This window comes from Vipera berus (genome assembly GCF_964194415.1).
Source record: "Vipera berus genome assembly, chromosome: Z".
Taxonomy (NCBI): Eukaryota; Metazoa; Chordata; class Lepidosauria; order Squamata; family Viperidae; genus Vipera; species Vipera berus.
Window position 1 is genome coordinate 125353910 of NC_138205.1, and position 22434 is coordinate 125376343.

Here is a 22434-nt window from a genome sequence, read left to right on the forward strand (position 1 = left end):
TTACGAATCACCAAACCTAGGTTAAGTATGGTAGCTAATCCTTTGCCCATAACAGGCATCCTAAAGAGAAATTCACACAGATCTGCTTGACCACCTTGTCTTGTTTGCAGAAAGTATTATACATCAGGGTCATGAGTTTCTACAAGTGGTCCTCAACTTACAACCATTTGTTTAGTGACTGTTCAAGCTACAATAGTACTGAAAAACGTGACAACCATTTGTTTAGTGACTCTTCAAGCTACAATAGTACTGAAAAATGTGACTTATAACCAGTCCTCACATGACCATTGCAGCATCCTCATGGTCATATGATCAAAATTCAGGCCTTTGGTAACTGGCATGTATTTATGATGTTTTCAGCATTCCAGAGTTATACGATTGCCATTTGCAGTCTTCCCAGCTGGCTTCTGACATGTAAAATCAATAAAACTCTTTTAAGTGAAACTCAGCTGTTGGAGACAACTCAAGCACATTCAACCTGTTTGACTTCTCCATCTGGTTGATTGCCTTGGCGTTTCCTGATGCTTTGCCACCTAAGGACGAAGAATCTTCAACCCTGGGCTTCTTTTTCATGGTCATCTAAGTTTCACCACTTCTTGCAGATAGGAAAACTCAGTTGGCATCCTCAACAAGGCCAGCTAGGTGCTGCTGCCAAATTATACAAGGTTACGTACACACAAACGCCTATCTAAGGATCAAGAACATCTGGTTGGAAAAGAAAGTTCTAGTTGAAGGAATGGAGAGTGAAAAACAAGGGATCAAGTTTGGATACAGGAGTGGGAAGTCTTGTTTCTCTGTTCAGCAATCTGCCCACAATTCTCTAGAAACTCTTAATTTAATAGTAAGTCAGCTTACTATTTGTGGGTGTGGGTGGAATCTAATGTCATATCATGTTCCTTCTTCTTTTTCTTAGAAAAAGGACAAAACCTTTACGTTTTTTTGGTTAAGATCGCTGAAGAAGTCTTGCCACGTTGTGTGTCATGTTGCTGTACTTTACCCCAAAACACAAATCTTCCATTTAAAAAGAGCATCTAATTTTAACTTGGGAGCAGAGGAAATGTCTTTTCGATCAGGGCATGTAGTAAATTGAATGCCTCTTGTAAGCAGGTGTTATTGTGTTATATTTTCATCAGAGCTGCTGGGAATAAGTTGGAGGGAAATGACAAAGTGAATTGGACAAGAAAGTGGCGGAGCTTGATGAATAATTCAAGGCCGCCAGGCAACAAACACTGATATTTTCTGAAAGGAGAACCACTGTCCTTGGGTTAGAAATAGATGATGATATTATTTTTGAGCACTGAATCAGATTCCCAAATGTTTGTAATTCCTGTGCATGGCTGATCTTGGTAGGAGCCACACCTTAGAGCACAACCAACATGGGTTGAAGGCACTATAACTCAAGCTGTTAGGATAATATCACCAAATATAATATTTCGTGAGATGTCGTAGAGAACCAGTTTGGTATATTGGTGTGGTAACAGTCTAGAAAGCAGGAGACTATGAGTTCAAGTCCCAACTTAGTCATGAAAGCCAACTGGGTGACTTTGGGCTAATCATTCTCTGTCACAGGGTTGTTGTAGGAAAAATAGGAGAAGGAAGAAGTATTGTGTGTGTTTGACACTTTGAGTTATTTGTAAACATAATAAAAGCAGGATATAAATAAATAAGTAAATAAATCCTGGTCTGTCTGTCTGGCCGTCCATTTATCTGTATCTGTCAATCTATATCCTTCCTTCCTTCCTTCCTTCCTTCCTTCCTTCCTTCCTTCCTTCCTTCCTTCCTTCCTTCCTACCTACCCATCCATCCATCCATCCATCCATCTATCCATCCATCTATCTATCTATCTATCTATCTATCTATCTATCTATCTATCTATCTATCTATCTATCTATCTATCTATCTATCTATCTATCTATCTATCTATCTATCTATCTATCTATCTATCTTCTAAAATAGCACTAGGCAAACTTTTAGTGTTGAGCACTGTATTTAACTGGGGTGGGACAAATCTATCATTACAAGGGGGCAAACCCCATACAAGCAGATGGGGTTCAGATTTTCTATTTCCCCACTTCTTTATTTAGCAATATTTGTACAGGTAATTCTCATCTTATGACTATAATGTAGCCCCTCCACCACAGAACTGCAGAATTCAGCTTTTCATGCTTAGCATGAACCATAATGGTGCCAAATAATAATCAGCAAAATAGAAGAGAAGGAACTGGAGAACATAACAAAATACAAAGACCTGCAAATAAAACAGAATGACTGTGGCAAAAGAAAACAAAGGCAGTACCAATAATAATAGGCGCCTTGGGTGCAATCCTAAAATAGCTGGAATACCACTTGAACGCCCTTGGCATTGACAAATTCAGCATCAGTCAATTGCAAACGGTAGCTTTAGTCGGAACAGTGTACATCCTGCAATGATAACCTTTAAAGCCATCAAACATCCACATCTGCCTTTCCCTGGTCCTTAGGAAGGAAATGTTGGGTGGATAAAGATGCCAAATCCAATCTGAACATCTGGCTGACTGTGCAATAAAAATAATGGGGTCCAAAGCTTAACAGGTTGGGCATTTAATTTTATCGTAGTTTTTACTGTTTTACTGATTTTTAATAGTTTTAGGATTGTAGGCCACCCTGATCATTTGGTTGATTTGGGCAGCTTTAGAAATTGAATAAATGAAAAAAATAAATACCATCCAAGTAGATTGGATTAGATTAGATAACCTTTATTGTCATTTTTTTCCTGTGGGCACAGCGGCACACATTAAAAATGAAATTTAGTTGCTTGCTCTCAAAGTGTACACATACATAAAACACATTTAAAACATATTATATACAACATGTATAGACCTATGCCCTTACATATAAGTAACATATAAGTAGAGACAGTGCTCAACTTATGACCATAATGGAACCTTCCATTGCGGTCGGATATTGTCATGGTCCTACAGTTGTAGCTTGTCATTGGGTCACTACCATGTGACTGACTCAATTTTACACCCTCTTTGGGAGAGGTTATTGAGTGCCATGATTGCACTCACTTAAAAACAGTGAATCTGTTATTCACTATGAAGCATTTTTGCTGTAAACCAGAAGTAAATAACATTTTTTAATATAAAAATATCATAAAATGTGGTCATGTGACCGTGGGCTGCTGCAAACAGCAATAAATGCAGGCTGGTTGCCAAGTGCTCAATATGCTGTTACCTAACTGCAGGCGGGGGGTGGTGGGGGGCACGGGGGGGGCAGCCACCAGAACTTTGGAATCAGGTTGTAAATAACTTGGAGGGGGGGGGAAGACTGTGAAAACCTTGAATAGGTCATAAGTCGAAGACCACTTGTTTTATTTATTATTTATTTGAATGTATTAGTACGCCACCTTTATTATTTTTACAAATAATATATCCAACACACCTCCGTCCTCCTATTTTTCCCACAACAACAATCCTGCGAGTTGAATTGGGCTGAGAGAGAGGCTCAAACTTACTCAATTGGTTCTCACAATCTTCTAGTGATCGGCCGCAGAGGGTGGTGAGCACAGATTGTGGGCTGTCCCCTGACACCACTGGATGACATCACCAGGGCTCGCTGCCTTGGAAGAGTGAGGAAAATTCCCAGGGATGACTCACACCCTGGACGGTATCTCTTTACTCTCCTACCATCCGGTAGGAGATATAGGAGTATAGCCAGCCGTACCAACAGGCTGAAGAACAGCTTTTATCCATGGGCTGTCAGGGTCCTGAATGGGAAATAACTCTATGTATGATTGACTTGTGAGGCCGGTGTGTTGTGCAATTAGCTCACATGGTGTAATAAGGTGGTGGGTTTGTTGTCACTGTGAGTTGTGGTGGGGGGCATGAAGGGAGGCTCAGCCAGTCTCACTTTATACATTTTGTACTTTGATAATAAAGGTTCATTCATTCATTCATTCATTCATTCAAATCACCCAATTGGCTTTCGTGCCTGGGGTGGGATTAGAACTCATGGTCTCCCAGTGATTGGCCCAAAGTCACCTAACTGGCTTTCATGACTAAAGCAGGACTAGAACTCACATCTCTTAGTTTCTAGTCTTGTGCCTTCACCATTAGAATAAACTGGCTCTTTGTATGCTGCCTATTCTTTTGATTCTAGGCGACACATTCTTCTTTTCAGGAAATTTGTTTCTTAAATCTTACTATGTAGGCCAGAGGTGGGGAACCATGGCCCCTTCATGACTTGTGGACTTCAACTCCCAGAATTCCTAAGCTGGCATGACTGGCTGAGGAAATCTGGGAGTTGAAGTCCACAATTCACAAAAGGGCCATAGTTCCCTATTCCTGATGTAGCCAAACAATTATAGTTGTTGTATGTTTCTGATTTTTCAAATAAGTGGAAAACTGCAATGTCAGTTTTCTACAGCTGGTGTTCTAATCCTGTTCTGAGAATTCTTGCTTACTATCTCCACAAAGCATGGGAATAACAATCTTGGCTCAATTTCCATTCACAAGTTGGACTGAGGATAGAGGTCACTGGGCTTCACCCTTAACATAGCAATGGTATTGGAGTCCCAACAAATTTGCAATAAAACAAGTAGGAAAGGGCTGCAGAATAACATTTCTTCAAACAGAGGAATTTTGCTGGATATTGTTAATTATGAATTGCTCTTCATTCTGCTTCCTAAAGTATGGGTTCACTCAGGGCTTTTTTTCTCATAGAACGCTCAGAACGGAGTTCCGGCACCTTTTTTGGATGGAACATTGTAGGGTAGGCAAGGCGGGTTGTATGACATGTGTGAGTTTCGGCACCATTTTCTTTTACAAAAAAAGCACTGGGTTCACTGATTTCAAGCTAGTTTTGCATTTCATTTTGAAGATGCTGTGTATTAATGGTAGCATGAAGCCCCCCCCTACTTTTGCACCCTTGTTCAACACATTACTGAGAATTATCCTAATGATATGGGTGAAACCCACAACAGATATCACCTAAATCTCTGCTCTTTGCACGTTCATGTTTTCTTTGGCTACCTGTCAGCCTTTGCTTCATTATCTGTTAAATGGCTAATTTATTCAAGGGCTTTATTTTATTCATTGTATTAATAACCTCATTGGCCTACCAAGTGTTCTGTGCCTCTGGAAGCATTATCATAGAGAAATAGAGAGCATGTGTATGCGGGGTTTTTTTTGGGGGGGGGAGGAGTCAACATTTCATGCTATTTCTGGGAATATGGAGAATATTGATAATGTGTAGGAGTCTAAAAATAGAGACTTGCATATGAGCAACCTCTTCTACGCAGCTTATTCACGCTTCCCACAACACATTTTGACAGCTGCCAAAGGAAAGTGTCTTCAAGGGTGAACATAGGTTGCATGTCTGTTAGCAAGAAGCAGGCGTATGGAAGGGAACTATGGCTACTTGCAATTAGCTGGGGCTATCATCGCCTCCCCTCACACCCATTTATGGATCCCGTCTATACATCTGGAGAGGATTTTTCTTTTAACAGAATATCAGAGTTGGAAGAGACCTTGGAGGTCATCTAGTCCAACCCCCTGCTCAGGCAGGAGACCCTTATCCCATTTCAGACAAATGGCTGTCCAGTCTCTTCTTAAAAACCTCCAGTGTTGGAGCATTCACCGCTTCTGGAGGCAGGTTGTTCCACTGGTTAGTTGTTCTAACTGTCAGGAAGTTTCTCCTTAGTTCTAGGTTGCTTCTCTCCTTGACTAGTTTCCATCTGTTGCTTCTTGCCCTGCCTTCAGATGCTTTGGGGAATAGCTTGACCCCATTTTCTTTCTAGATATTGAAAGACTGCTATCATGTCACCCCAGTCCTTCTTTTCATTAAACTAGACATACCAAATTCCAGCAACTGTTCTTCATATATTTTAGCCTCCAGCCCCATAATCATCTTTGTTGCTCTTCTCTGAACTCTTTCTAGAATCTCAACATCTTTTTCATATTGTGCAAGTCTAAGGTTTATTTTTTATTTTTGCATCATAGGGTGCAAAAGAGGCATGGGACATATTCATTGTAAAAATAGGGCCATTCTAGGTGCATTTTTTTGGCGTCCCCCAATCTGGAACACCAGCCTTTTGAGCTTTCTAGAAATTCCAGATGTTGCAACTGGAAGGCCTGGCTGGAAAATAGCTAGTTTAAAGAGGGTTGTTAGCCTTTCCTCCTTATTTTATATTGTCTTGCAGATGTAGAGTGCCTCTGGATATTTCATTTTTGCAACACATGTCAAACACGCAATATTGTTTTGAGGGTTTGGCAGCTGTTGAAAGCTTTGCATCTCTTTCAAAAACCTCTGGAAACCCTCTACAACATTCCTTACGGTCAAATTTCGACATTTGGCAACCGGCATTTATTTACAGTGGTTGCAAAATCTCGGGGTCGTGTGAGGTGCTGTTTGCATCTTTTCCAGCTGGCTTCCAACAATGGAGAAAACTGGATTTGCATAACAGCTGCAGTGATTCACTTAACAACTGCAAGGATCCACTTAACAATCATAGCAAAAAAGATAATGAAAGTGGGTGCAACTCACATAACACCTTGCTTAGCAATGGAAATTCTGGTCCCAGTTGTGTTCATTAGTCAAGAACTGCCTATAAAGATGTCCTGGGGGAGTTGTGGTTGTACAGGTAGTCCTCGCACAATTGAGCCCAAAATTTCTGTTGTTAAGTGAGACATTTGTTAAATGGGTTTTGCCCCATTTTATGACTTTCTTGCCTCAGTTGTTAAGTAAATCACTGCGGTTGACAAGTTAGTGACACGGTTGTTAAGTGAATCTGTCTTCCCCATTGATCTTGCTTGCTTTTACCACAAGGAGGTCGAGGGGTTGGTGAACTGGTGTAAGGAAAGCAACCTAGTTTTAAATACCAGAAAAACCAAAGAGATCACTGTCAATTTCTGAAAAGGTAGGCACAACCACACTTCTCTGTGCATTAATGATTCACCTGTGGAGACGGTTACCAGCATCAAATTCCTGAGTGTGCGGCTAACAAGTAGGCTGGTTTGGTCACTCAACAGTGAGAAACTGGTGAAGCGGGCACAGCAGCACCTGCATTTTCTGTATTGCATGAGAAAAGCTCATCTTCCTTCCCCTGTCCTGACCACTTTCTACAGAGGGACGATCGAGAGCATCATGTCATACGGCATCACAGTCTGGTTTGGAAGCATCCCTGCTTCAGACAGGAAGGCGGTGCAGAGAGTGGTGAGGAAGGCTGAAAAGATCATTGGCAGTTCCCTCCCTCCCATCCAGCACATAGCACAGAAGCGTTGCTTGAACAGGATCCTTAAGATTGTCTGGGACGCTGCACATCCTCTTCATGATTTGTTTTCCTTGTTCCCCTCTGGGAGGAGGGGGCTTCGTGGTATCCGTAGCAGAACATCCAGATTCAACCATAGTTTTATTCCATACTGCATTAACCTTGTGAACTCTCAAGATTCCTCCTTCCGTTATATATTCAAGATGGACAGTATTTAATATTTATTTGTTATGTATATGTAGGGGTGTGGGACTATATATATGTTGTATATAGTATGATTAGGTGTGTATCATGTATGTGTTTCACTTTGAGAGCGGGCAACTAAATTTCATTTTTTATGTGTGCTGTTGTGCCCACAGTAAAAAAATGACAACAAAGGTTATATCTTATCTTATCTTATCTTATCTTATCTTATCTTATCTTATCTTATCTTATCTTATCTTATCTTATCTTATCTTATCTTATCTTATCTTATCTTATCTTATCTTATCTTATCTTATCTTATCATCTTATCTTACCTTACCTTACCTCACCTCACCTCACCTCACCTCACCTCACCTCACCTCATCTCATCTCATCTTATCAGAAGGTCGCAAAAGGGGATCACGTAAACCCGGGACACTGAGACTTTCATAAATATGAGCCAGTTGCCAAGTGTCTGAATTTTGATTATGCGATCCTGGAGATGCTGCAAGGGTCGTAACTGTGAAAAGCTGTCATAAGTCACATTTTTAGTGCTGTTGGTCACAAAATGAACTGTTGTAAGTTGAGGACTACCTCTACATACATTTAGAGGGTTAGGGAAAGCCGTGCATAATTGGGATAATGGCTTCTTTCCTGCTCTTGGTTAAGATGATAAATCTTAAATTAGATTGTGGGAGGACCGTGGTGGCGAACCTATGGCACGCGTGCCCCAGGTGGCACGCAGAGCCCTCTCTGGGGCACACACGCCGTCGACCCAGTCCTAGGCCTTCAGCTGGGTTTTATAAAACCTTTTTGTCTTTAGGCCTCCACCACCATGTGCAAAAAAAAAAGGTTCAATCAATCAATCAATTTCAACTTCTCGCAGGAAAAAAAAAGATCTCGTAAAGTTGGAATTGATTGATTGAACTTTGTAGTCCCACCCAACCTGCTATTACCACCACAGCCAGCCCCCCCCCAAGGGCCACACCCACCCAATGGGCCACATCCACCCGGCACCCGATGATACATAAGTGGGTTTTGGGTTGCAGTTTGGGCACTCGGTCTCTAAAAGGTTCGCCATCACTGCTATAGGCTGTTGGATTCTATAAGCTAAATTCTCAAGCTGTAAGTATCTTCTGGTTGCTAGGCAATAGCAGCATCTGATTCTGAGATTCTGTTGGTTGAATAGATGGGTACCACCTGGTTACTGCTGGAGGATCCATCATTTCCCAATCTACATAACCAGGCCAACAAAAGAGATGAGTGTTTATTCTTAGAAAGAGTCTTTACTTGGCTGCTGGCTTCCAGAAGATTACATGGGTATCATGGTTTGTAAGCTGTACAGGAATAATGGTTCCTTGCTTAAAATCTGGGAAAGCAAAAGAGATGTTAGTACTCCTTGCATAGACCCAGCTGCCTGCTTTAAGGCAGGGTCACACATCTGGATGCCTTCCAGATGGTAGGACCAATTCCAAGTATGCCTCAGGAAAGAAATTAGGGATGGCAGAGAAACCCCCCTCCCCTTTCATCTGAGGACCAAAGGCCCTCTTTAATCTACACTGAGATGAACAGCTCTTAACCATTCTTATCTCAGCTGCTCAAAATGCTAGCTCAGCAGTTTTGTGGCCAGAGAAAGCAGGGCAGTGTTTTCAAGGAAGAATTGAGAAACGCTTTTAGCTGTAGGAGAGATGGACAGTTAGGGAAAAAAAAGGCTGGAAGGAAATGTTGTGATATTAGCTCAACCTCCTTTTGTCAGGGGTGGAGGAATAGCTAGAGTCTTTGAGCCAGGAGTGCAACACGCACCCCCCCCCAAATACCACACCACCCCCCAGTCTGATTATTTCCTTCCTTCCTTCTGGGTCCTCTGGAGAAGACAATCTGCATAGTTCTGGATTGAACTGTGAGGTCGTTCGTGCTCTCTGAACTTGGCTACTTTCTTGCAGACGTTTTATTACCCAACTAGGTAACATCATCAGTTCACCTAATTGGGCAATGAAACATATGCAAGCAAACAACCGGACTTAGAGAGCACCAAGGACTCCACACTCCTCTGTATTAGTTTCTAGAATATTACTGTGGCTTTTCCTGGACTTTGGTTCTTCCGAATATTGCTGACCTGGGGAGCTTTTGTTGAAGTGGGTCCCCCTTAAGTCGGAATGGGACAACTTAGTGCAGCCACTTCGTGCAGCCACGGCCAAGCTCACCACAGGACAACTTGCCATGGACAACTCACTCAATTTAAGTCTTTAAAATAATTTAACTGGTGTTTTTTTTTTAAAAAAGAATCTCATTCACGTTTCATTCTAGCCTCCCTTTTGCGTCCTTTCTTTAATTATTCTGTTCCACTATTTCCTTGAAACTAGTGTAACTCTTATCCCTAAGTGTTGAGTGCTCTTGTAGTGCTCTGTTTTGTGTCTCTTTCCCCTTCCTCCTTTTTCTTCGTGAGATGCTGCTTCCTGAAGCACGGGGACTACCTCAAGCTCTCCTGGAAATTCCAGGTATATGTGAAACCTAAAGAACTGTGATATCGCTGCCAATCTCTGATGATGATGATGATGAATACCATTTGTCTGAAATGGTATAGGGCCGTGGTGGCGAACCTATGGCACGTGTGCCACAGGTGGCATGCAGAGCCCTCTCTGTGGGCATGTGCACCGTTGCCCCAGTCCTAGGCTGTCAGCTGGGTTTTATAAAACCTTTTCGCTTTAGGCCTCCACCACTGTGTGCAAAAAAAAAAAAAAAGGTTCAATCAATCAATCAATCAATCAATCAATCAATTTCAACTTCTCGTGGGGAAAAAAAAAGATCTCGCAAAGTTGGAATTGATTGATAGAACTTTTTAGTCCCACCCAGTCTGCCGTTACCACCGTGGCCATGCCCACCCAATGGGCCACACCCACCCAGTTGGACACACCCACCCAATGGGGCACACCCACCTGGCACCCAACGATACATAAGTGGGTTTTGGGTTGCAGTTTGGGCACTTGGTCTCTAAAAGGTTCGCCACCACTGGTATAGGGTTTCCTGCCTGAGCAGGGGGTTGGACTAGATAACCTCCAAGGTCCCAACTACTTCTTCTTCTTCTTCTTCTTCTTCTTCTTCTTCTTCTTCTTCTTCTTCTTCTTCTCATTATCATCATCATCATCATCATCATCAACAACAACAACAACAACAACAACAACAACAACAAAAAGTCTGGATAGTGGACGTGGCAGTGCCTGGAGACAGCAGAATAGACGAGAAAGAACTGGAGAAGATAACAAAATACAAAGACCTACAAATAGAAATAGAAAGACTGTGGCAAAGGCAAGCAAGGGTGGTACCAATAGTAATAGGCGCCTTGGGTGCAATCCCAAAACAACTGGAGCACCACTTGAACACCATCATTGGCATTGACAAATTTGCCATTAGTCAATTGCAAAAGGAGGCCTTACTAGGAACTGCTTCCATCCTGTGACGATATCTGTAGTACCATCAAACATCCACATCTGCCTATCCCAGGTCCTTGGTAAGGACTCGATAGGTAGACAAAAATGCCAAACCCAGTCTGAACATCTGGCTGACTGTGTGATTAATAATAATAATAATAATAATAATAATAATAATAATAATAATAATAATAATAATAATAATAATAATAATACAACAACAGCAACAACAACTGCGCTACTTGGAACATCTTACATTTTAAGGAGATACCTGGTTGATACCTAGGATGCTGGCAGCAACCCATGTCAACCATTAGTGGCAGTCAGTTTGAGTGTTCAGTTGACTGAGTTTCATGTTTTATGAAAAAAAGTTTTATATAATAATAGTAATAATAATAATAATAATAATAATAATAATATAAAATAATAATAATAATAATAATAATAATAATAATAATAATAATAATAATAATAATAATAATAATAATAATAATAATAATAATAATAATAATAATAATAATGAAGAAGAAGAAGAAGTTGGAAGGGACCTTGGAGGTCATCTAGTCCAACCTCCTGCTCAAGCAGAAAACCCTATACCATTTCAGACAAATGGCTGTCCTCTCTCTTCTTAGAATCCTCCAGCGTTGGAGCATTCACCACTTCTAGAGGCAGGTTGTTCCACTGGTTAATTGTTCTAACTGTCAGGAAGTTTCTCCTTAGTTCTAGGTTGCTTCTCTCCTTGACTAGTTTCCATCCGTTGCTTCTCGTCCTGCTCTCAGGCGCTTTGGAGAACAGCTTGACCCCCTCTTCTTTGGGGCAGCCCCTGAGACATTGGAAGACTGCTGTCATGTCCCCTCTCGTCCTTCTCTTCATTAAACAATTGATTCATTAAACTGATCGAGATCAGTTGCTCCAGGCACAACTCTTACATCCTGATCCACAACTTCCCACTTCTTTTCCCAGAGTGTGCAAGTCTGGTAGAAAAGCACAAAGATGCTTGGGAGGATGGAACAATAAGAGATGGTTTTAGTTGCGGCTTTGCATGTTTGTTTAGTTTGTTTGGTCTCCTGAGCGTAGTGATTTTCAGAGGTTTTCCAGTGGCTTTTGTAACACCTTTCTACAAATATTGGCAAGCCTCTGCCACTGTGTAGAATTGAAACTTGTTTTCTCCAAGGGATTACTGGGCTGTGTGCTTGAGTTATTTATTGACAGTGACGTGGGACCTAATGGCTTTTTAAACCCCATTTGTGCATTGCTGAAATTTCCCTTGAAAGGAAGTTCTGATTAAATGTATTGGTAGATGACACTCAAACTCTCAGCACAGATCTTGACTGCATTAGGTGTTTCTGCACCAGATGTTTCCATAGGGCAGGGGTAGGCAACCTTGGCTCTTTTATGACTCGTGGACCTCAACTCCCAGAATTCCTGAGCCAGCCATGCTGAGGGGAAAGGGAGAGGTTTCCAAGCTGAGCCCTGCTGGCTCAGGAATTCTGGGAGTTGAAGTCCACCAGTCATAAAGCGGCCTAGGCCTAGGCCAGAGGTAGGCAACCTTGGCTCTTTTATGACTCGTGGACTTCAACTCCCAGAATTCCTGAGCCAGCCATGCTGAGGGGAAAGGGAGAGGTTTCCAAGCTGAGCCCTGCTGGCTCAGGAATTCTGGGAGTTGAAGTCCACGAGTCATAAAAGAGCCAAGGTTGCCTACCCCTGCCATAGGGGGACATTTGTGTAAAGAAAAGTAAGATGGTGGTCTTGACATTCTTGATCCTTCCCTGTGGACAACTTGATTTGGAAAATTCACACAGGCCATGCTATGCCTGTCAGCCTTGCAAGGTAGGCCAAACAACCCAAAGATATCAGGTCTAACTTTATTTTAAAATTACACTAGCAGTCTTTCAAGTATGAAAGTGGAACTCTTCCTCCTTCACCATTTTAGTCCAACAAACCAGGGAGGGTCCTTAGATGTGAGATGTTTGCCCATTCCTTTTGTGGGTCTTACTCCTGTCTCCTAACGTCATACCATATCCCATGGCAATGTTAAATTAGGTAATGTAGAGCATTTTTTCCAACCTGGCACAACCTCCAGATGTGTGGACCTTCAGTTCCTACATTCAAAATATTATTTAATGCCATCACAATCTGGATGACTCTGGGTGTTGTACATGAGCAAAGCATTATTCATGAATGAAGGCAAATATACGTGTCCCAGGATAATGTTGCAGGATCCAGTCTGGGCCGGTCACCAGGACCAAGGGTTTAGTCTTCCGAGCTTTGGGACTCAGGCTGGAACCCATCTTCAGGAAACTTCTCTAAGTTCTCTTAGAGCAGGGGTCTTCAAACTTGGCCCTTTTATGACTTGTGGATTTCAGCTCCCAGAATTCCTCAGCCAGCATGCCTGGCTGAGGAATTCTAGGAGTTTTTTTTTAATCCCATTTATATCCTGCCCTTCTCCGAAGACTCAGGGTGGCTTACAATCCAAGAAGCACAAATCAATGTGCTTAGCAATAGTCCACAAGTCATAAAAGGGCCAAGTTTGAAGACCCCTGTCTCAGAGAGAAATTCTCTGAGGATGGGCTCCAGCACAAGTCTGACAGCTCAGAAGACTAAACCTCTGGTCCTGATGACCGACCCAAATTGGATGAATGCAATACTGATTATTTCACAATTAGAAATAATCAAAAGGCAGACAATCAGTAGCAGTAGCACTTAGACTTATATACTGCTTCATAGTGCTTTACAGCAGTTCCCTAACCTTTCCAGCTTTGTGGACTGGTGAGGGGGGGGAAGGAGACAAGGGATGGCTTCGGGCTCCACTTGTGCAAGCAACATGCATGCATGTCTGCCAGTCATGCAAGTGGAACATGCGTGCACATCCTCGCCCACTGCTCATGTAAGTGGGGATACGCACACGCACTCACCTGCCATTTCTGCAACTAGTGGGCTGTGGCTCAGAGATTGGGGACCCCTGTTTCTCAGCCCAATCTAAGAGTCAGCCTATTTTCCCCAACAATCTGGGTCCTCATTTTACCAGCCTCGAAAGGATGGAAGGCTGTGAATCCCAGCAAAGCTTGCAGGCCCAGTTGGGGTGCTGGGGATAGTGGTTAAGAATTGTGCTGATCAATTAGCCGGGGTCCTGACAAGGATCTTTAACATTGTACTTGAAAGCAGCTACCATTGTTCCAGTCCCGAAGAAAACAGCAATTGAGTGCCTAAATGACTACAGACCTGTTGCATTAATGTCTGTAATGATGAAATGCTTCGAAAGACTGGTTCTCCAACATCTTAGGACATGCCTCCCACTGGACTTCAACAAACATCAGTTTGCCTACAGGGGGAACAGGTCGACAGACGATGCCACAGCTACTGCTCTACACTCTGTAGCAAGCCATCTGGAGAAACCTGGAAATTATGTCAGGGTGCTTTTCATTGATTAAAGCTTGGCTTTCAACGCTATTCTGCCGAGCATCCTTAATGAAAAGCTGACTGACTTGAATTTTTCCCCCTCCATCTGCGACTGGATTAAAGACTTTCTAAGGGACCGGCTACAAACAGTGAGGGTCGGGTCTGTTTCATCCATCCCCCTGAAGCTTTGCACGGGCTCGCCACAGGGCTGCGTGTTTAGCCCTGCGTGCTTAGCTACTACCTGTACTCACTGTACGCATACGATTGTGTATCGTCCGACCCATCCACTGCGATCATTAAGTTCCGTAGATGATACCACCGTAGTGGGTCTTATTACAGGTGTAGATGAAACAGCGTACAGGGGTGAGGTACAAAAACTATCCCTATGGTGTTTAGAGAACAACTTGCACCTCAACATTGGCAAGACAAAGGAGATGGTGCTAGACTTCTGGAGGAAAAGAGAGGAACCAGCCCCACTTTACATCGGGGTGTGTGTGTTTGTGTGGAGAGAGTCTCCTCCTTTAAATTCCTGGGAGCCTACCTCTGTGAAGATCTTATCTGGAAAGTTAATACAACCCAGGTGGCCAGAAAAGCCCAACAGAGACTCCACTTCCTCAGGGTCTTGTGGAAGAACAGGGTAGGACAACGGCTTATGACCCTCTTTTACCGGTCTACTATAGAGAGCGTCCTCTCGTATGGTATTGTGGTTTGGTATGCTGGTCTGACAGCCGTGGATAGGAAAGCATTACAGAGGGTGGTGAGCACAGCACAAGGCATTGTGGGCTGTCCCCTGACACCACTGGATGACCTCGCCAGGGCTCGCTGCCTTAGAATAGTGAGGAAAATTCTCAGGGATGACTCACACCCTGGTCGGTACCTCTTTACTTTCCTACCATCGGGTAGGAGATATAGAAGTATAGCCAGCCACACCAACAGGCTGAAGAACAGCTTCTATCCATGGGCTGTTGGGCTTCTGAACGGGAAATAACTTTATGTATGATTGACTTGCAACGTTGGTGTGTGCGCAATTAGCTCCCATAGTGTAACAAGATGGTGGGTTTGTTGTCACTGTGAGTTGGGGGGGGAGGCTCAGCCAATCTCAATGTATGCATGTTGTATTTTGACAATAAAGGTTCATTCATTCATTTAACTTTGAGCTGGTGAGGATTGAACTGCTGGCAGTGGGCAGAATTAGCCTGCAATACTGCATTCTAACCAGTACGCCACCATGGCTCATATACACAGTTATATATGATACACAATAACACATAACTACTAATTGTAGCAAAACAAAAATGGAAAAATCTTCTATAGTCCCTATGGAGTCCAAAGACCTGTTGAAAGAAGATCATTTGAAGGGCATGCCTGAATTCGTTTTCCAGGAGGGCTATTTCTTAAATGGAAGCTATTACCAAGAATGGAATGGAGTGGAATTCTTTATTGGCCAAGTATGATTGGACACACATTTGTCTTCGGTGCATAACTTCACAGTATACATATTAACAACAAGTAACAGGTCATAGGTCAGAAATCATAGTTGCAATCGTTAACCATAAGTTACAAGTTCCATTAAAGATGGCGCCACTGATGGCGGCCTCGGTGAAATGCGCTCTATTGCCAAGAAAAGCATCTTCAGGTCTGCTCCCCTAGACTTCCATGGGGAGGTAATTCAGAGCAGACCTCCTTTTGATGAAAACCTGGCCAAGTGGCGCCCCTTAAGGGTGGTCCTTCTACTGCAACCTTTCTGTGGATTTTCTTTTCTTGGATATGTGTCTCATTTCAGTATTATACCCATTAAAAAAAGCAGGGTAGCTGGACAAGTCACTGAGAATGAAATTTTGGTGTAATGGTTAAGATGTTGGCCTAGAAACCAAGAGATGGCAAATTCTAGTCTTGTCTTAGCCATGAAAGACTAGCTGGGTGACCTTGGGCGAGTCACTCTTTCTTAACCTAACTCCTCACAGGGTTGTTGTTCTGGGGAAAATTGGAAGGAGGATTAGGTATCTTCTGTCCCTTGAGCAGGTAGTCCTAGACTCATAATGACAATGGAGCCCAAAGTTTCGGTTGTTAAGTGAGACAGTTGTCAGGTGAGTTTTGCCCCATTTTACAACCTTTCTTGCCACAGTTATTAAGTGAATCACTGCAGTTATTAAGTTGTTAAGTGAATCAGGTTTCCTCGTTGACTTTGCTGCTCAGAAGGTCACAAAAGGGGATCACGTGACCCCAGGACATTGCAGCCATCATAAATATGAGTCCGTTGCCAAACCCTTGAATTTTGATCACATAACTATGTGGATGCTGCAAAAGTCGTAACTGTGAAAAACGGTCATAAGTCATTTTTTTTTGGTAACTTTGAACGGTTATTAAATGAACTGTCAAGGAATGCTTGTATATGAAAAAATAATGGCAGGATAAAAATCTAAAAAACAAATTCTGTGAGTTATTGCAATGCATTGTGAAAAGTTAGTGAAGAGTGCCTTGGCCCTTGCCAGGCCTTCACTGACATCTGATTTCGGAGGAATGTTGAAAAGATGTTTGATGATTTGACAGCTCTTCTTTAATTTCTTTTGGTATACCAGAATTCCCTATTGAGGCAGTAAGAAAATAAAAACAGCAATGTCAAAATTAAGCTGGTTTGGTGTAGTGATTAAAGCAGGGGTCTCCAATAGTTGGCAACCTTTACAGATTTCAGCTCCCAGAGTTCCTCATCCATGTAAACGATGTATCTAATATCAGTGCCTAACTTTATTGTTTCACATGACATTTGAAGGGTCACGCCAGAATTCTGCTTGTTTTAAACAGGACCAGAATGAAATCCTCTTGTCAAACTGCCTACCAATATCCAACCCTCTAAGCCAATTAACAGATGTGTCAGCTTTTGGTCTTTTCAGCACTGTTATTAATGAGTTTTATCATTAAGAAGTTGTAGCCCTTTAGAATTTTCTGTGATAGAGATAGGATCTTAACGCTACCTCCATTAATTTCATTTCTTCTTTGCTTGTAGTGCCAACCACAAAAATACTGGCTACCGGTGGGGCTTCCCATAATAAGGCAATATTACAAGTAAGTGTGGCCTTTTGCATTTGAGACCAGCATCCAGTGTCCCATTTTAGCCAGCTGGTGAGCTCTTGAGTCAAAAATCAAAATCAGGGAATCAAGGTCTTGAGTAGGCAGAGCCTTAGGGGGAATTAGCCAGCAATGAAATTTGCGTAGGAGATGTTTACATGACCATTTGTAGGGAAGGACATTCAGGATTTACCGTCCTGGTCATCTGTGCATCTCCTAGGTAAATCCCAATTGGTCTGGAAAACTGCCATGGAAACTTCTAGTCAAAATAGATCTTGTTGAAACAATGGATTGAGCCCAATCTGCTGTTCAGCACCTTTCATGTAAAAACTCTCCTCCAGTACTTGAGGGGCTGCCACAGAGAAGAGGGATTGACTTATTCTGTAGGGCATGGGAGGGCAAGACAAGAAGGGGCAGGGTGGAAGCTTTTAGGGATCCTAGGAGTGAGAAATTAATTTCATTAATTTCATTTCTTCTTTGCCTGTAGTGCCAAATTTTCTGACAGAACAGTTAATTAGTGGAACAATTGTCTCCCTGAGTTGTGAATGCTCTGTCCCTGGAGGTTTTCAAGAATAGACCACACATTTAAAGTGCGATAGAATTTAATATTTTATTGTTGTTTGCATATGGTAGATTATGATTGTTTGTATTTTTATACCCTGTATTTTGCTCTGGGAAGTCGGGGAGGGGGGAGGGGGAGGGGAGGGAAGGGTTGGGGAGGTTTGGGGAGAGGAGGGGGTTGGGAGGGGTTTTGTTTTTTAAAAAAATGTACTGTAAAACTTTTCAATAAAAAAAAGAATAGACCACACATTTGACTGGAATGGTATAGACCACAGGTCTGCAACCCGCGGCTCCGGAGCCGCATGTGGCTCTTTCAGCCGTCTCCTGCGGCTCCCAGTCCACTGCCATGTGCAGTCCAAAAAAAAAGTGGGACTAAAAAAGTTCAACCAATCAATTCAAATATGCTGGGTAGGTGCATATCTCGCATTGGCTCCACTCTTCAGTCAAACTCTGTTCTGCGCATACACGCATGTACGTCCATGTGCACACATTTTTTGCGGCTCCCAGTTTTTCCTTTTGTGAGGGAACCGGCTCCGAGTGGCTCTTTCACTGTTTCAGGTTGCTGACCTCTGGTATAGACCAAGGGCTAGGCAACCTTGACTCTGTTATGACTCATGGACTTCAACTCCCAGAATTCCAGAGCCAGCATGGCTCAGCTTGGAAACCTCTCCCTGTCCCCTCAGCATGGCTGGCTCAGGAATTCTGGGAGTTGAAGTCCACAAGTCATAAAGCAGCCTAGTCCTAGGCCAGGGGCTAGGCAACCTTGGCTCTTTTATGACTCGTGGACTTCAACTCCCAGAATTCCTGAGCCAGCATGGCTCAGCTTGGAAACCTCTCCCTTCCCCTCAGCGTGGCTGGCTCAGGAATTCTGGGAGTTGAAGTCCATGAGTCATAAAGTGGTCTAGGCCTAGGCCAGGGGTAGGCAACCTTGGCCCTTTTATGACTCGTGGACTTCAACCTCCAGAATTCCTGAGCCAGCATGGCTCAGCTTGGAAACCTCTCCCTGTCTCCTCAGTATGGTTGGCTCAGGAATTCTGAGAGTTGAAGTCCACCAGTCATAAAAGAGCCAAGGTTGCCTACCCCTGGTATAGGCCTTAAGAAGGGGAATGGACTAGAACAGGGGTCAGCAACCTGAAACAGTGAAAGAGCCACTCAGAACCGGTTCCCTCACAAAAGGAAAAACTAGGAGCCGCAAAAAATGTGTGCGCATGCGCGTACATGCGTGCATGTGCAGAACAGGGTTTGACTGAAGAATGGAGCCAAGGCGAGATATGCACCTACCCTGCATATTTGAATTGATTGAACTTTTTTACTCCCACTTTTTTTTGGGGGGGACTGCACATGGCAGAGGACTGGGAGCCGCAGGAGACGGCTAAAAGAGCCGCATGCGGCTCCAGAGCCGCGGGTTGCAGACCTGTGGACTAGAAGACCTCTGAGGCCCCTCCCAAACCTATGCTTCTATGGTTGTGCAGTCATTCAGAGTTGATCTCTGATTCTGGAATTTTAGAATCCGTGAGAATACAAATATGATATATTATTTGCAACACTTTGACTGTATGTACACTGGAGATAGACCTGGCCCTTCTTTACAACTTAAGAAGGGACTTGAAAGCAGATAGTTAAAATAGGACCCTTCCTAAACCATTACCCTCAGCCCTGTTTGCTGTTCTTGGTGTTGATGAAGTCCAGTTCGTCCCCATTTGGAAAGAGGCCTTTGGCTTCACGTCATCAGCTGATACATCCATGGGCTGTGACGTGACACCAAGAAGAAAAAGTTGTGTCACTCTGTAGCCGGAAAGCCACAGAAATTCACATCTCTGGGTTCCTAGAAAAGGCAAAACAAAAGCAGATGCTTTTCAAAGTCAACAACTGGGAACAGTCAATAAACCACAACTTTACTGGAACCTTTTGCGATTGTCTGGGTATTACTACCATTGTGTATAACAGTCGTACTCACTTGTAACTTTCTAAGGCTCTGTAACATTAGCCTCTTTGTATCCAAGTTAACAACAACAAGAAAAAAACACAGGTAATCCTTCACAACCACAGTTGGGACCAGAATTTCTTTTGCTAAGCAAGATGATTGTTAAGTGAGTCATGCCTGATTTTGGAACTTTTTGCCACGGTTGTTAAGTAAATCATTGTAGTTGTTAAGTGAATCACATGGTTGTTAAATGAATCTGGCTTTTCCCTTTGACTTGCTTGTCAGACACTGGCTGGGAAGGTCCCAAATGGCAATCACATGACCCCAAGACTCAGCAATTGTTGTAAACACATACTGGTTGCCAATCCTGAATTATAGAATAGAATAGAATAGAATAGAATAGAATAGAATAGAATAGAATAGAATAGAATAGAATAGAATAGAATAGAATAGAATAGAATAGAATAGAATAGAATAACATTTGGAAGGTACTTTAGAGGTCATCTAGTCCAAACACCTGCTCAGGCAGAAAACTTTATACCATTTCAGACAAATGGTTGTCCAGTCTCTTCTTAAAAATTTCCAGTGTTGGAGCATTCACAACTTCTGGAGGCAGGTTGTTCCACTGATCAATTGTTCTAACTGTCAGGAAATTTCTCCTTAGTTCCAGGTTGCTTCTCTCCTTGGTTAGTTTCCATATGTTGCTTCTTGTCCTGCCTTCAGGTGCTTTGGAGAATAGCTTGACCCCCTCTTCTTGGTGGCAGCCCCTGACATGTTAGAATGCTGCTATCATGTCACCCCTTGTCATTTGCTTCATTAAATTAGACATACCCAATTCCAGCAACTGTTCCTTATAAGTTTTAGCCTCCAGTCCCCTGATCATTTTTGTTGCTCTTCTCTGCACTCTTTCTAGGGACTCAACATCTTTTTTACATCGTGGTGATCAAAACTGGATGCAGTATTCCAAGTGTGGCCTTACCAAGGCATTGTAAAGTGGTATTAACACTTCACATGATCTTGATTCTATCCCTCTGTTAATGCAGCCTAGTATTGTGTTGGTTTTTTTGGCAGCTGCAGCACATGGCTGGCTCATATTTAAGTGATTGTCCAGTAGGACTCCAAGATCCTTCTCACAGTTACTACTATTGAGCAAGGTAGCACCTATACTATACCATACCTGTGCATTTGGTTTTTCTTGCCTAAATGTAGAATCTTACTTTTTTCACCACTGAATTTCATTTTGTTAGATAGTGCCCAATGTTCAAGTCTGTCAAGGTCCTTCTGTATCTTAAGCCTATTTCCTGGAGTGTTGGCTATTCCTGCCAGCTTGGTGTCGTCTGCAAATTTGATGAGTTCTCCATCTATCCCCTCATTCAAATCATTGATGAAGATGTTGAAGAGCACTGGGCCCAGAACAGAGCCCTGGGGCACCCCACTACACACTTCCCTCCATGTAGATGTGGTTCCATTGAGGACCACACGCTGAGTACAGCCGGTCAGCCAGCTACGAATCCGTCTGGTGGTGATGCTATCTAACCCACATTTTTCTATCTTATCAAGTAGTAGGTTGTGGTCTATCTCCTACTTGATTTTAATCGCATGACCGTGGGGACGCGGCAATGGTCATAAGTGTGAAGTCCAGTTGTAAGTCACTTTTTTCAGTGCCGTTGTAATTTTGAATGGTCGCTAACAAATCGTTGTAAGTCAAAGGCTACCTGTACCATATTTGCAGGATTGTAAAAAATAAAGATCCTATTGCAGGCACATTCTGTCTACAATTGACGTAGATAAAATCATAGAGCAGGCAGAAATGATCTGTTGAAGTAATTTCTAGGCAATTCATTTTAGAATTGTTGGAAGATAACGAATTCAGAAGGATATGTTGAGCAACCCAATTAACTCCACCTGATTAGCAGACACCAAGCTCCAAACATTGATCACTTTTTTTTTACATATTTAAAAATTTTTGCATTTTTTCCAGTAAATGTTTTAAGTGAGATTCTATCCAATTCTAGGGCCTCCTTCCATTTTGGTACCCATAATTTCCAAGTATCTGATTGTTCTTAGTTTCTCTGTGGCCAAACTGCTGGGGAATTAAGACATCTGAAGACCAGTAATTCTCAGGAACAAAGGATTGGATAAGGATTTCCTCCCCCCCCCCAAGAATGGATAATATTTTTGTGTGTAAAATGCCATGTAAATTCATCTCGGTTTCGTATCTTCTCGATTCTCCCTCCTTGACTCTGTGTCCCGGAAATAGCTCTCAAAACTCTTGGATTTAATTAAATACTTTGTTTTCCCAGATATTATTTGCACATTCCAGAATTGGAAGAGAAATATTCTTTCATTGCAGGCTTAATGTGAAAAGTACCCCAGATTTTAGTTATTAGTTCTTCCCAAATCATGAGACATCTCTTACAAGAATAATATGGTCTCCAGCATACTGATCAATTTAATAAGTCCAGTGTTCCTTTAGATCTGGCTTTTGATTAAAAACCCAGTTGCCCATTAGTTTGCAAGTTGCGAAATAGAATGCAGACAGTATTGGATAACTTTAAAATTCCATTCCTGCTCTTGTTTTAAGCTGATTTTGGCCTTATGTTGAATTGTTGCCCAGCGAAGCA

The 22434-nt window shown here is 42.5% G+C and overlaps 1 protein-coding gene across 2 annotated transcripts in view; it reads left to right on the forward strand.

Moving 5' to 3' along the window:
* The window catches only part of XYLB (xylulokinase), a 153537-nt gene that overhangs the window by 103268 nt on the left and 27835 nt on the right, over positions 1 to 22434 (forward strand). For both annotated transcript variants that reach the window (XM_081346545.1, XM_081346546.1), the window contains exon 16: positions 17264 to 17322. In XM_081346545.1, the coding sequence (XP_081202671.1) occupies positions 17264 to 17322 (59 nt within the window). The remainder of the gene's footprint in view (positions 1 to 17263; positions 17323 to 22434) is intronic.